The sequence below is a fragment of the Vigna unguiculata genome, chromosome 8 (genome assembly GCF_004118075.2).
Source record: "Vigna unguiculata cultivar IT97K-499-35 chromosome 8, ASM411807v1, whole genome shotgun sequence".
Lineage (NCBI taxonomy): Eukaryota > Viridiplantae > Streptophyta > Magnoliopsida > Fabales > Fabaceae > Vigna > Vigna unguiculata.
In genome coordinates, this window is record NC_040286.1 from 32,678,045 (window position 1) to 32,694,197 (window position 16,153).

The 16,153-nt window shown below is 30.8% G+C and overlaps 2 protein-coding genes across 2 annotated transcripts; one reads left to right on the forward strand and one right to left on the reverse strand.

Annotated features, from left to right (window-relative positions):
• Positions 1-1,639: 1,639 nt before the first annotated feature.
• Positions 1,640-4,985, forward strand: LOC114194088 (cucumisin-like). Its single transcript, XM_028084139.1, has 10 exons — positions 1,640-1,828; positions 1,952-2,046; positions 2,149-2,243; positions 2,331-2,565; positions 2,646-3,168; positions 3,242-3,345; positions 3,438-3,659; positions 3,747-3,858; positions 3,934-4,147; positions 4,307-4,985. Exons 1-10 carry the CDS (start codon positions 1,745-1,747, stop codon positions 4,849-4,851), a joined length of 2,229 nt encoding a protein of 742 aa, XP_027939940.1. The 5' UTR covers positions 1,640-1,744; the 3' UTR covers positions 4,852-4,985.
• Positions 4,986-5,748: 763 nt separating this feature from the next.
• On the reverse strand, positions 5,749-8,967 carry LOC114193182 (rop guanine nucleotide exchange factor 5-like). Its single transcript, XM_028082895.1, has 7 exons — positions 8,431-8,967; positions 8,131-8,247; positions 7,882-8,036; positions 7,679-7,753; positions 7,305-7,595; positions 6,586-6,942; positions 5,749-6,484 (listed from the first exon to the last, which is right to left on the reverse strand). Exons 1-7 carry the CDS (start codon positions 8,657-8,659, stop codon positions 6,008-6,010), a joined length of 1,701 nt encoding a protein of 566 aa, XP_027938696.1. The 5' UTR covers positions 8,660-8,967; the 3' UTR covers positions 5,749-6,007.
• Between the last annotated feature and the right edge of the window lie 7,186 nt (positions 8,968-16,153).

A 16,153-nucleotide genomic window follows, 5' to 3' on the forward strand; every position in this document is an offset into this window, starting at 1 on the left:
CAAGAACTACGAAAATAAAGAAAATAAAACACAGTTTTTTTATTAATTCTTTCACTATATTTAAAATATTTAAAATGACATTCTTGTATAATCAACAACATATATAACTACTAAAATAAATAAAACCATTGGCTACTTAATCATTGTTCTACATATACATGTGATCACAAGCATGTTATGTCACGAAAGTGCTGCATGTTGGTTTTCTTCCTCTTATTGGTTACGTACCTACAAGCAATATAAGACGAGTGACTCTTGCACTTGATGGCAAACATGAATGATGATTTGGCCAGAAATGAACACAAACATGAAAAATTATTTGAGCAACAATCAATACACTAATAAGTATGTGTGTGGAAAAAAAAAATTATATTATGTCCATATAATTTTGATCCAGTATCATCTGTTGTAAAGTAATATTAGGAATTAAAAACGATGTACTTCTTTCATATATTTATTCAGATAAAAGATAAAAGAACGTAATACGTGTGTAGGAGAAAGATAAAGTAAAATATCACAAGCTTATTACATGAAGATTAAAGATTAAAATTATACTTACTTTAAATATATTTTGAAAATTATTGAGATCGGCTATTTATTTAATTATTGTTTACTTACATGATTAAATGTAATAAACTCAATACTATTAGATATATAATAACTAATTTTCTAATATTACTGAGTTAGTTAATTTAGTCTGGTAAAGGACACTAATAAATATTTTAAAAACCAAGTGAAATAGAATATAAAAATAATTTGATATATTTTAAAAAATATTACTTCTGAAAAAATACTGTAAACTATTCAAACATGAAATATATTTTACTAATTCATGGCAATCAAATCACATTATGTAACTAATCATGTTGCTCACTGTGTGATGGAAAATGACAACCATAAAATGGGGCACATTTGTTAACCAGGAACTGGTGTTGTTTGCATCAAAGATCAACATTGCATACGAAAAAGAAGAGTCACGCATACGTTTAATTTTAAAATCAATATCTTATATTGAGCCAAAAAAAAAGTTCAGTAACAAAATGAGTAGAAATACTAAAACTAAGCTGAAAAAATGTAATTAAACCAAAAACTAATTATGATGAGATACGAAACATAAACATGATATAAGATAATTTCATCGTTAAAAATGAAAAAAGAAAAAAGAAAAAAAAAACATAATGGAAGATAAAGTAGAAAACCACACACTCGAGTTAAGCTAATTATGTTTTTAGAAGTCAATATTAATTATTATAGGTCTGGAGTAAAATTAACATTTTTAAATACTTTTTCATACACTCTAGATCTCCCTATAAACTATAACATTTAATATTTCATATAATTATTAGTCAAAACTAATAACGCAATCTAAATCACCCAATAATTCTTTAAAAAATAAGGTATAAACCTAATGCATTTAATACTTATTCTTTACAAAGAAAGATAACTTAGAATCACGTAGTAATTCTTCGTATTATATAGTATTATATAGAACTATATTAGATTATCAGGATGAATAAGTGTAAACTGAAAAAGTTTAACAGTTGTAAACAATAAAGAACTCATAGGTCACTTTTACACAGGAAAGCTTATAGCCATTGTTGATTACTCCTGTGCAACGATTTTGAAAGCCACAGGCAAAGTTCACTATCCTCCACCATAAATAATCTTCGCTCGAACCGCCATGAACACATTCATCAACTCCTGAAACAATTTTAAGCTTCTCATCTTGATCTTCTGTGTGAACATGATTTCTTTAAGGCTTAGCCTTCTTTTAACACTCATCTTCAGTCTGATAATTAATCAGACATATTCCGAGAAAGATAGAAAGGCAAATACATATAAGCATTCTTTCGTTATATACTTTTTCCTATTATTTTTTAGCTTTGCATTTTTCACTTTGGTGTTCAAAAGTTCATCTCTTTAATTTCATATTTTCATTTTCTGAATCCAGACTTACATTGTCTACATGGGTGACCACCCTAAGGGCATGGACTCCACATCCTTACCTTCTCTTCATATGACCATGGCACAAAAAGTTCTTGGCAGGTTGAATGCTATAATTTATGTTCATAGTTTAATCATGGTTGTATGATAAACGCGTTCAAAACAAAAAGAAAATAATAACTCTCTTAAGGTACATTTTTCCAGCGACTTTGAACCAAAAGCTATACTTCATAGTTACAAGAAAAGCTTTAATGGATTTGTTATCAAGTTAACGCAAGAGGAAGCGGGAAGAATGGCAGGTACTATAATATCCCTTTTAATCTCAAATATATTACTTACGTTTTAGGAAGAAAAAACAAGGCGTTAATACTACCGTATTGTGACAGAAATGGACAGTGTTGTCTCTGTTTTCCCAAACAAGAAGAGTCATCCGCACACAACTAGATCATGGGACTTCATAGGCCTTTCACAGAAAATCCTAAGAACAAGTTTTGAGAGTGACATAATTGTTGGAGTAATAGACACAGGAGTTTGGCCAGAGTCGAAGAGCTTCAGTGACGAAGGATTTGGTCCTCCACCAACCAAATGGAAGGGATCATGCCACAACTTTACTTGCAACAAGTAAGTCCTGCTAATGATTTCAGTAGTCCTTATAAATAAATGCATTTTTTACTAAAGCTTGTTGGCACTTGTATATGCAGCAAAATAATTGGAGCAAAGTATATCAACATTGAAGGTGACTATGGAAAAGACGATATCATATCTCCGAGAGATGCACAAGGCCACGGGTCACACACTGCATCAACAATTGCTGGAAATTTGGTTAAGTCTGCGAGTCTACTAGGCTTTGCCTCAGGAACAGCACGTGGAGGAGTTCCATCAGCACGCATTGCAATATACAAAACATGTTGGCTCAAAATAGGTTGTCCCGCAGCTGAAACCCTAGCAGCATTTGATGAAGCAATTGCTGATGGAGTTGATATAATCTCCATTTCAACCGGCTACAACAACATAGAGATACATCCCTATTTCCAAAGTGCGTATGATATAGGAAGTTTCCATGCAATGAAGAGAGGCATATTAACGTCAAATTCAGCCAATAATTTGGGTCCTCGATTTTCCTCTATGACCACTTACCCACCTTGGATACTCTCTGTAGCTGCTAGCACCATTGACAGAAAGTTCCTCACCAAAGTGCAATTGGGCAATGGCATAGTTCTTGAGGTACCTTATTTTAATAATACTCCAACCTGCTTGAAACTGTTTTTTCTTATGAATGGCTCTGCTTTGTGTGCAGGGGGTTACAATTAACACTTTTGATCTAAAAAACAAAATGTTTCCACTGATATACGCCGGAGATGTACCAAATACTGCGGACGGATACAATAGTTCCGAATCCAGGTATCAGAATATTGATCCATACGTGATTTTTTATTTTTCCTTGTCTATTTAGAAAAAAAATGTGGATTTAAATTTAGAATTTTACTGGTCAGGTTTTGCTCCGACGGCACTGTGGATAAACATTTAGTAAAAGGAAAGATCGTTCTGTGTGACAGAATTACGTCTCCTAGCGATGTGGGGGTTTTGTCTGGGGCTGCTGGGATTCTTGTTGGAGCCACTGATCCAAAAGATGGGCCAACAACATATGCACTACCCGCAGCTTTCATTAGTCTAAGGAACTTTAACCTCGTACATTCTTACATGATTTCATCGAGGTATAGCTTCATGTGTTGTTATTTGTAATTTTTTTTTTCTTCTTCTGAGATCACTGGCTTATTCGGTATATGCTTCCCAATTCGCAGAAATTCAACTGCTACAATATTCAGGAGTGACGAAGACAATGACTCACAAACCCCTTTCGTAGTTTCGTTTTCATCAAGAGGTCCAAATCCAATTACGCCAAACACTCTCAAGGTAAATCTAAAATCTACGTGAAATCGTCATCTTCAACCTGAAAATGCTGATACGTATTATTTCATGATATTGTAGCCTGATCTTGCTGCTCCGGGCGTTAACATTCTAGCTGCATGGTCTCCACTGTATCCAATTTCAACATTTAAAGGTGACAAAAGAGCAGTGCAATACAACATAGAGTCTGGCACTTCAATGGCTTGCCCTCATGCAGCTGCATCTGCTGCATATGTCAAATCTTTTCACCCCAATTGGTCCCCTGCTATGATCAAGTCTGCATTAATGACCACAGGTAAAGTTTGTTCTGCATCTTCAAGATATTTTTCAATATAATTGTTTCAGAAAACGTATACATATTTGAAAAAAGGAGTATTTCTTCACCACTTTTTCTTGTTATGCTTCGAATTAATCGACCAAGTGTGACTTTCTCTGTTACAACCCCAATTAACAGCTACACCAATGAGTCCTACTCTTAATCCTGAAGCTGAATTTGCATATGGTGCGGGACAAGTTAATCCTATTAAAGCAGTAAATCCTGGTTTAGTGTACGATATTGGTGAAGCAGATTATGTGAAGTTCTTGTGTGGAGAGGGTTATACAGATAAAATGCTTCGAATACTCACTACAGATCATAGCAGATGTAGTAAACATGCCAAGAAAGAAGCTGTGTATGACCTCAATCTCCCATCATTTGCTCTGTACGTAAATGTCTCATCTTTCAGTCGTGTTTATCATAGAACGGTTACAAATGTGGGATCAGAAAGGTCTCGTTACAGAGCCAAAGTGGTATCACCATCTTTGCTGGATATTCAGGTGAAACCAAATGTTCTATCCTTCACATCAATTGGACAGAAGAAGTCATTCTCAGTGATAATTGAAGGGAGTGTTAATGCAGATATACTCTCTGCCTCTCTGGTTTGGGATGATGGCACTTTTCAAGTTAGAACACCAATTGTAGTATATACTGATCGAAAAGTTATTTCATTGTCTGCATAATATGTTTACCAAGGATCTCTGAAAAACTTTTAGATAAACCTTCAATTGTGTCCCTGAATACTTTGCGTTAGAGTTTCCGATCCATTGTAACAAATTCCAATTCAAAAGCTTCAAATAACACAAGAAAAAAAATATATTGGTTGCTTCAAATGAATCCAGATTTATCACAGAAAATGTCCATCTACACATATTTTGGAAAAATAAAAACTCATAGTAGTCTCTAAAGGCATAAAAGTAGCGACATTTAAAAGTTTATGAGATCCTTTTATCATTAAAGTGCATTTAAGGTGTATATGAATATAGTTATTTCACTATAATTAAATAAAGGATACATTTAGGCTTACAGGTTCTTCTGGAGGATCAAGGGAAAGCATATTGAAGGGAAACGAGAAAAAAATTTATAATTATTAAATAATGCGATTAGTTTAATAAATTAAAAAAATATTTTAATTGAGAAAATTAGATCATTATTTCTTGTGGTTAAAATTAATTTAAAGTTTAAAATTCTTCTGTTTTCAAAGAAAAATTTTGTTCATCATCAGAATGAATTTGTTTTCTCCATTTCGACATATATTTATAAGATGAGTATATACAGAAAAAACAGAAACAGCAAGAGGTAAAAATGACGATGTAGTGCGTCAAAAAAAATTTATATAGCATCTATAAATTACGTCCGTCTTCTAATATTCAAATTATAGAATACCTTCGAAAAATCAGTATAAAAGACAATAATGTGCTTGAAAGAAAACTGCTAATTTTCTAAAGTGAAGATTTTACGAAATATTGAACACCAAATTAATAAAAATTGAACTGATAAAAAAAAATTGGGATGAAAAATTCAGGCATGATATGATGGAAGAAAAACCAAGAGACATGGCCTCTAAACACTGAAAACCATTTTGAAGGAACACTGAAAACCATGTCCTCTAAATACATTAGATAAATGATCTACACTAAATACAATCTCCTAATCGATACAATTGGTCCTGAACTTACCCTTGTCGGATTTCAGCTGAAGACTGCAAATAATAATCCCAACAACTTCACACTTCTATTCTCAACTAACAACAGAACATCTTTAGGACTCAACAAACAACATATGCTACCAATAAATGATATAAGGATATGGTTGTTTTACGGTAAAAAGCCCCACCAGTCATTTTGTCTTGCCATTTATGGCATGTGGCTTCTTATGATGTTCTACCTGTTCTGTTTTATTGCTGCTTGGGTATGGGTTAGAACCATTCACCACCACAGTTGAACTGCTAAAATTCTTTGTTTCTTTTGATTCTGCACCAAGATAATTCGATAGTACTCTTCTCACCCCAAAGCCACGACGTTGAGGTTTCATGATGTTGTTGTTGTTGTTGTTGTTGTTAATGTTGTTGTTGAGGAAAGGAGATCTCTCTCCCCTTGCAGAACTAATGAGTGGTGGAGCAGGAGAAAAGCTTGGTGTGCCAACTGCTTTGTGAGGAGTGCCTGAGACAGACACTTTCATTGGAACCAATGGAAACCTATCTGAATGTTTGGTCAAGTCATCCACATATAGCAAATCGTCTATGCGAGCTACAATGTTGAACGCCATGCTCTCCAAAACTCTTGAATAGCTCTCTAGTATGGATTTTCCAACATCCTGAATGTTTCAAATGAAATAAGATGTGTTAATGTGAAAGGCTTTGAGAGAAAAGAGTGCAAAAGCTTGATGAAAATAAGGAAATAGAAGCATGGAACAACCTTGTTGCACTGGATCTTGCTGGTATCCAAGGTGGTTTGAGTTAGACCAGGATACTTTTGCTTCAATGAAATTAGAACATTTTCAGCTCTTTCTGCTAGTAGTTCTCTCTTGTCTCCATCAGCCATGAAGTCCTTCACAATTTCCCACGATGACTTTGTAGTTGAACGGTTAGGATTAGGTGGGGGTTTAGAGTGAGCTCTTCTACGCCACACATATATTGAGGCTTCAACACGGTTTGCAATCTCTAGTGCCACATGCTCCGAGGAGAGGTCTAGACAATCAAGGAGACACTCTGGAGAGAATTTCTCTGATGTAATGTAATGGTAAACAAAATCCCCCAAACAAGTTCTTCCATTCTGAAAGTTTAACAATGTTGGAAAATCCCTTTGTGAAAACCAGTTTAAATTTCACCACAATGTTATATAAGTCAGCAGAGAACTTTCAACTAGATTTTAGCAATGCATACAGTATATAGTATACTATATTTTAGATGATCAAAAAAAGCTGATTACACGTTCTATGAACGTTTACTTGCAGTGGAATTTCAATTAGAATATCGTGACAGAGTGATTGTCTAAAAGTTCTTTAGGTTCCCATCTAATCATAGAGGTGTGATAACAACTATTTGGTTGACACTAAATAAATTTACCTTTTTTTTTATCATTTGTATTAATCATATACTAACATCAACTTCTATTTATGTGGAAAATAATCATACCTTGGGAAGAGTTTCCAAGTATGACTCAGGAACTTCCATTTCAGCTAAAGCACCATTGTTGATAGCCATGGCAGCTTTTAGAATTTGGCTTGCACATTCTCTTGTGTGATTCAACTGCTTTCTCGAGTTCTCACTGAGGCCAGCAGGGGGCACACGAGGTACAGGGAGCCACCACTTATCCTCTTGTCGCTGAATTCTTTTGCAAAACGAAGCTGAACCCTCTGCATCTTGGGCTACAATTCCTTGATCAACATACCAAAACTCCATATCTTTGCAACTATCTAAAATTTCCTGTAATGAAGATAAGTTTACATGAGAATGTCAGAGCAGTTCCTCCACTAGCACACCACGAAAGAATAAGATTCAACACTCACAAGAAGCATGTTGTCGAGTTTGCGTAGAGCTGGAAGATTCATAAAAAGATCTGACCTTGGTCTGCAAGTCATTACCTGCAGAATGCACAATATATAAACATCAAAATTGAAAAACTTGTTTTAGTTTTAGTTACTTACAAAGTAGAGAGCTCTTTATTCAAAAGAAAATTGAATTTGTATATGAGAATTCAATCTAATTATACCTCTAGCTTACTTCCATCTGGAAATGTCTGCCAAGAAGGTATTAACTCAACAATGTGATCACTAACACTTACAAGCCATTCCATCTCCCTCCGCCACATTTCTTTCTTTTCACATGGAACAGGTTCTAGTCTCCATAATTGCCCAAATACAGTGGCTACAAGTTGCATTAAATTCGAATTTAAATTCAAACCATTAAAGGAAAATTTGAAAATTTTGTCAATCCAGCGTGTGTTACAGACAAAGCATACCACACAGATTTGTAATGGCATTTGAGATAGCCAAAGCACTGCAGACTCCTTTCCCAGATCCTGACATATCTTCCCCAAGCAGTAATTTTGCAAACCTTTCCTTCATAGCATCGATTCCTGATCCAACATTATTTCCCAGCAGTTAGAAAAAGGCCAAATAAATACTAACAACCAAACCCGGCAAAGTTGAAATGATAATCTTTCAGTCCTTACCCAGCCTTCATAGAGTCATCAAAATTCAAAAATTGAGAGTGAATTTTTAAACTTTGTCCAGTCTTTCAGTACAGAAAATATTCTTACCTGCCATTTTTGAACTGATGCTGGTAAATTTCGTATCTTCCAAGTGAGAAACAGGTTCATTTTCTTTCTCATCTGATTTGCGGCATTTGGAGAGTGTAGCCTTCCGAATAGGCCAGCCAAGAGGAGGAGAAGCACACCCTTTGAGTTCTTGAGCTGAATCACTGGCAGAAGAAGGAAGCCCTTCTTTTTTCTTCTGAAAATTTTCATCCCTGTTGCATAAAGCCTCCATCTTGAACAACTTTCCTGAGCAGAAAAGCCTTGCTTTTTGAACGAAAATCACCCAAATGATGGCTCACTCTCCTTCGACATGTCCCAACACAGCGACAGTAACAGTTCCTGCCGTAACAGTGAAGGAGTTTGAAAAACAAAGGAAGTTGGGAGGTGGGTTTTATAGATTATCGTGTATGAAGGGACCGTTGAGGTTGCTGTGGACACAGCACCGTGGAAAAGACGATGAAATGAAGAACAATGTTAGCTTTTGGGGAAAAGGTTTGTGTTACTCAACAGTTGTTGTTGTGGTTTCTTGCTCTCTCTCTCTCACTCACTCTGTGTTCCAAATTTGAAGTGTGAAGTGCCACGTCACATGACATACCAACGTCTCTCTGACTTTCGCTCTCTGAGTAACTCAAATTTGTGGTTACGTTCAAAATAATACTAAACAATTTAAACTTAGTTTGAACTTTTGTTTTACTCCCAACATATATTACACTTTCTAATTTCTGTTTAATATTAGTGAGTACTTACTACTACATGAATCTCCATAGAATTTTTTTGTTTCCCTTTTATAATTTTAATAATTACTTACTTTTAAGAAATTTATTAAATATGTCTTATAAATTACCTCAAAATCTTTATATTTTATCAACATTTATTTTTGTGACATTAAAAATATAAAATATTCTTACAAACTTTCAACACTTTAAATTGTGTACGTTGACATAGTTTTCTATTTTTTTTCCTTACTTATCACAAATAAAATATGTGTATATTATTTTCAAATTACTTAGTTTATTATCTATTTAGTTTCTTACTCATGTACTTGTTTCATATTCATGTCATTCATAGAATATAAATATTCGGGAATAACTATAAAAATATCTTTTGTATCACATCAATTGTTCTAGTAACTTATCGGTTGCTTCAAAAATGGCTAGATTTTGTATAAATGGCTTTATTTCTTTTTTATTTTATCTCTTTTCATATCAAATTCTTTTAAAAAGATGTTTATAATTTTTATTTTTTAATCTATTTTTTACTTTTATTATTAAAAATTAATTGTGAATATCTCCTATAATTTATAAACTTTTTGTAATATATTTTTAATTCATATTTTCGAATTCTATCTGCATCTTATAAACAATCGCAATGAAATTCAATTACAATTTTTTAGTTTAAGTATAATTTAATCTTTCAATTATAAAAATATGTGGATTTAATATTTTTTAATCAAATTTTATTAAATTTATTTAATATTATAAACATTTTTATGATAATATTTGAATTATTTACACTGTTAACATATTTTTGTTTAAATATTTGTTAAAAAATACGTGTAAAATGTCATATAAATTTAATAAAATTTGATTAAAATAATTAAATGTACCTATTTTTAGATATTAAAAGGTGAAAAATTGAATTAGTCTAAAAATTCAAAAAAAAAACTAATTACAATTTTTACAAAAGTAAAAAATCACAAACATATTTAACTCTTATATTATTACTTACTTTTAAAAAATTTATTGTTCTCTTTCAAATTAAAGGGTTGTCGTCTTATTATCTTATATTATATTGTTATTTTCTCTCTTTCCTCTTGTATCCTTATATTTGATTTACATGCATATAATCTTCAACTATTTTAGTTTTCTTCTTTTTTATTTAAAAAATAGAGAGACACTGAGTGGTTGTCTCTGCCCTAGTATTAGTAAAATTGAAGTACAATTTTTTCATAAAAGGGCATATCATTAATTGAAAGGAAGGATAGAAGTTTCCTTTGTAATGAATGAAACAGTTGAATTAGGTATATATATTTGAATATAAATAGAATTGTGAATTGATAGTTCTTGGTTTAATTTAAATTTAATGTAATACATCTTTAACTCAAAAACCGAATGGTGGGTATAAAGGTCCTATCCACCTCACCGTGGAACGATCACACGTGTAGTTCCATTTTTGTTCAAGAAATGCTTCTTCAAATATAATGAAATATAAAAGCCCTATCATGTATTTTCCTACACGATTACATGTTCATCAATATTCATGTAGATGTGTTTGTGAATTGTATTAGCATATCAGAAGCCTTTTTTATTTTAAAGCAATGTAATTATTACATATACACTTTCTATTTTTCTCATCACATCCTTATGATTTGTTATTAAATATTCATCCAAAAATAATATTATCCATTGTTCAATAAAATTTTCTAATATGATATTAGAAGTTTACCTTACAAATCAAATTTGTCATACTAATTTATCAATTTCAATGTTAAGATGGTTAGAGTGGTATAAAGTATACACATATTACCTCTTACCTCTGACATATTCAGATTATTATCTCTTTGAGTTCTTCTTTAAGTAAAAGTTGTAACTATAATGAGTAATTGTTTGACATATTCAGATTATCAGGAATTTTTTTTATAATTATTTTTTTTTCATTTTTAACCCATTTTTAATTTATTATTTCAATTATTTTTAGATCATTACATCACATCACTAAAAAAATTAAAATAAATAATTGAAGAGTAATTAAAGTGATAGGTTAAAAGTGAGTCAAAATATCATTATTTTTTTTCTTTATCATATATTTTTAGTAGAATATGGCATGTTTTTCAATATATTTTTGGTTTATATTGGTTTAAGCTTTCAAATGTTTCTCCCTTATTCTACATCCATGCATAATCTTCCCAAGAACAAAAGGTAAAAGACTTTTTTGTCTGTAAGCCACCAACAACGGCTATTGTTTGATGAATGAAACAGACATAAACAAAGTGAAAAAAAAGAGTTCAACTTTATTATATCCGTTGCAGATTGTTACGTTAATTTTCCAAAATTCATTCATTTCATATACACTTGGATTCCATCGGTACCTATAAAATAATTATTAGTCAATGAAAATCACTATTCACAATCTTATGAATGTTAAAAACATAGAGAATAGAAAAACTATTGGAAGTAGTTTTGGTTTGAATAAAAATGAAATTCAAAATACTAGTTTTATTGGTCCACAGTGTGCTTGTGCATTTAAAGGTTGAGTTTGGGGAGTAGTAGTTGGGCTTGAATCCATGCTCTTGAAGCAATAATTAGCTTTACTTACCAATTGGCACTTTCTAAGGAAAGTTTTTCTCCTACTTTTTGTAGCTATGCTATAGTAGTTTGAATTTTAAATCAGAATAAAGAACAAGTGCTGAATTTCAAACTCGATCACCATACCAACACGTGATGTTTTCGGCATTGTAAATCCATCGTTTTTCTATGGCTATACAACAATGCTAATAATCTTCGTTATGAGTTTTTCTTCTTCATGCAATGCAATTGCCAATTATTTTGTCTTGAACATGTATGTACCTTTTTAAGAAAACAAATTTTATAAATGATAAAAGAGTTATATATGTTTTTTCTCTTAAGTTTCAGTAAAATTTAGAATTAGTTCCTTCTTCAAAAAGTTTGATCAATTTAGTCCTTCATATTTAAAAATGCATGAATTTAGTCCTTTAAACCAAATTTTGTTAAATTTATCTGACATTCCAAACGCATTTCATGATAGTATTTGAATTGTTTACACCGTTTGACACATTTTAGTTTCAATGTTAACTCAAATATTATCATAAAATGCGTTTAAAATGTCAATTAAACTTAATAAAATTGGATAAGAAAGACTAAATTTACATATTCCTAAAGATGAATGACTAAATTAATATAAAATTTCGAAGATGACTAATTTTAAAATTCACTAAAACTTGAGAAATTAAAAACATATTTAAGGCAAGATAAAACAATTTAGAGGAATAATACTGTTGTCAACAAGTTTTGTTTCTCATCATTGTTATATAATTTTACCAAATCGTTCAAAACAAAATCAATAAATGAAAACAAGTAAAACACAAACGAATTTTGTAAATAATAACAAATTAAAATAAATAAAATAAATTTCTTGAAACGAATGGGTTTTCTTTATAATCACATGAACTGTGATTTCTATTAAATTGCATTTTATATTTCTTTTTAATCAATGATATTTGTTTAAAAAATGCCAACATTAACTGCACACTACTCTTCATGTGAATTCGGGCAAACTCTTTATTTATTTGAAATAGCAGCGCTGAGCAATTTATTAAATGAATATTCACCGTATGAAATGGTCCCCTAAGCATTAAAAATTTTGTTTTTTGGTTTGGTTGGTGACAAAACTCAACTTCGTCTATTTTTTGCCATTGAATTGAACTAGAACACCCTAGAAGAGGAAAAAAAAGTTTAAAACCGTTTTTTGTGGTTGCTAATTTTTTTAACAGAACCAATTTGGTTTCGGTGAGGCAAAGTTTGGGTTTCTTTGTATAGTTTCATTTCCAATTTGGTTACTTTAAATGTTAGGTTTAGCTCTTGTAAGAGTTTCAATTATAAAATTGATAAGCATAGTTGCTTTGTGGTTGAAGATTTGAAGTAGCACCCATAATTTGAAAGTAACCATTCTACCCGATATAATGGTGTTTTTTTGATTATTTATTCTGAAAATCTTCTAAAATAAGCTTTTTAAAAAAGGATTTTCAGAATAAAGTCATAACTAAATTAAACTCAGATTAAATTGAATTAGTTTCATCTAGACTAATATTATATGAACTTGATTTGATATGAAATTATTCAATTCTATTATATATAGTTGACACAACTCTACTCAAACTAATATAAAGTCGGTTACAACTCAATTAAAGTGCCAGTTACAATCGTTACAAGCATTCCATTTACAAAATATGTGGTAGGTAAGGTATCACATTATTGTTATTATTTCGCTAATTATCATACATTATTTGATATTATCTTGATATTATCATTTTTTATAAACATCAAAGGATCCAAAAATCCTATGAATACACATAGTATTTTACCAAGAAATACACACAAATGATCATACTCATTGCTCTATTCTCATATATCTTAAAGTTTTCTTACTGACTTGAGCATTATTTCCTGCATTCTCATAGTCTTTTGTAGGTGGATCTTTCCCTCATCTCCTGCGTTCTCATAATTTTTTGTAGGTGGATCTTCCACTGTGTTTCAATCCTCTATAGCACACATCATGAGTCATCAAGTCACTCAGATCTTGTCACCTGTAAAAAGATTCACGCCCCAAATCCTCATAAGAACATTTTAAAAACTTTAAAAAAAAATAACAAGTAATAAAGTTTAAAAATATTTCAATTGTATATACTTTCTTTCACAACCAAAATCATAACAAGATAACAAATAAAAGAACAATAAAAGTTTGGGACTTGCCACATTAGTTTATTATGAAAGAAATACGAAAAAATCATAAAAATTAAAGTGTTAGCACTTACAACACTTATTTGGAGATAGATCCTTTAATTAAATATATAAATTTTCAAAATGTTCATTTTCCACAAAAATTAAGAAAAAAATACTCTACAAAAGAAATGTATATTTTTTAATTTTAGACTCGACAAATATATGATATCGAATACTTACATATAATCGTATGAGTAATCATATCATTTTATATTGAGACACTAGATGACCCGAGTGGTCATACATATATCTAAAAAGAAATAAAAAAAAAAAAGATATCATATCTGTGTGATCATATATATACATTCATTTCCTTCTTGTAAATATCACATGTGAGAAAACAATAGAGATATTAGGAAAAAGTCATGTGAAAAAATATTTTTTATCAATTTATATTAGTTATTGTTTATTTTGTTATTATTATTATTTTACTTTTTAAAACAATATTGGTGTAGATATGCAAACATGGGGTGCCAAACAGTAAGAAGGGTAAGGTTATGAAACTTAAAACATTTAGTAAAAGAGAAACCCAAAACTTAAAAAGTTAAAAAACAAATAAAACAAAGTAGTGTATAAGAGAAAAGTGAGGTGCAGAATGATAAAGCCCAAATATTGAAGTGAGAAGAGATAAGGGTGTAGAGTGAAAGCATGGGGTGCGGAAAACAAAGTTTAGTCCAGCCCAAAAATAAAATACAGAACGTGGCATGCAGAAGTGAAAACGCATAGGGTGCAGCCAGAAAACACCCAAAATAAAATAAAAAGTAGGGTGCCGCCCAAAAATACAATATGGAGGTGAAAGGCAAAAAAGAAGGGTGACTGTAGGCAATTTGACCAGCTCAGCGCAACACAATCGATCTTCTTCTTAGAAAAGGGTGTGTGAATTAAAGAGAGGGTGTCCATAGTAAAGCGGTCCAGCCCAGGTGTACAACTATTCTTCTCTTCTCCACGATGGAAGTGTTTTATTTAGGAACATTTAATTATCGGTTTCTTAATAGATCGAATACAAGTGTTATGGTATCCGATTCATGTATACCCGTTTCCCGTTCATATTTTTTTTAAAGCTTTTTTAAAAGTTTTATTTTAGTACTTTTTTTAAAATGAAGTTATCAAAGTTATTAATGAAAAAAAGTTATTGAATAATTGTTTAAAAATTAACTTCATATTTATTTTTTATCTAGGTTTATAAATTTAAAATTATTTTCAAAATGATTGTCTTTTAAAAATTTATATTTTAATATAACTCATTCAAAGTATATTTTCAATTACAAGTTTCTAAATAGAAAATTCTAAATTTAATAAACTACTGATATAATTTAATTTTTGCTTTTTCATAGTAATGCAATTTTATTAACCATATGTACATTTTGAAGTGCAATTCCAAATCACCTGCGAATGCATGGCATAATAATTGAAGCTGAAAAGTATAATAAGAAAAGCTTAACATTTATTTACTACATTTAAATTAAGCTTATGTTTTTTATATACAACAAGAAAAGAGTTGAAAAAAAAAAAAACGTTATAGTTTATTTATATGATTGCGTATGGAGCCAACTTGGATTGATTGTTCATTTGATCCATCCTTCAAATGGAAAAGCATTCCAATCTATATCCTCCTTCTATAAAGGAAAACGTACGTAGAAGAAAAAATTATTGTATGTATCGTAAATAATGTAATAATGTTCGAACCTGTATTGCACCAACCTGGGAATTCGAGGAGATAATCATGAAAAATAATTCTAGTTTCGGAATGTGGGTCTAAACCTGTATTTTTTTATTGAAAGATTAAAGATGATTTTTCAATAACTTAGAAAATTGTTTAACAAAAGATAAAGGATTATATCTTTTGTTATCTTCTTATCTTTTTAGAGGTTTAGATATAAGATTTAAAGCCTTGGTAGTTATTATAAATAGGAAAGTAAGTCATAAATTTAAGCACGTGACTTCTCTCCTTTAAAATCATACTATTTAATTCATTTTTGTTGTTCTTTAGTATGACCAACTTTACATTGTGTACTACACATTGACACTTACGTGCAATATTTCATTTCTTTATATTCTATAATGTAGATCTTGTATGCAACGAGTCTATCTCGAACAATATTTTCTTTTTAACTATGAATTTAGTAAAATTGTTAACCACAATAATGGTAGAAACATAAATTATTAAAAATATTATCATAATAAAATTTAATTTCAAAGTTCATGAG

Bases quoted from the DNA above. Each gene is read 5' to 3' on its own strand.
- LOC114193182 (XM_028082895.1), bottom strand. From the start codon at position 8,659: ATGGAGGCTTTATGCAACAGGGATGAAAATTTTCAGAAGAAAAAAGAA. The intron at 7,596-7,678 runs GTGAGTGTTGAA...TCTTCATTACAG, and splicing joins AACTCGACAACATGCTTCTT to GAAATTTTAGATAGTTGCAA. The intron at 6,943-7,304 runs GTATGATTATTT...TTAAACTTTCAG, and splicing joins ACTTGGAAACTCTTCCCAAG to AATGGAAGAACTTGTTTGGG.
- LOC114194088 (XM_028084139.1), top strand. From the start codon at position 1,745: ATGATTTCTTTAAGGCTTAGCCTTCTTTTAACACTCATCTTCAGTCTG. The intron at 3,169-3,241 runs GTACCTTATTTT...CTTTGTGTGCAG, and splicing joins GCAATGGCATAGTTCTTGAG to GGGGTTACAATTAACACTTT. The intron at 3,346-3,437 runs GTATCAGAATAT...TTTACTGGTCAG, and splicing joins TACAATAGTTCCGAATCCAG to GTTTTGCTCCGACGGCACTG.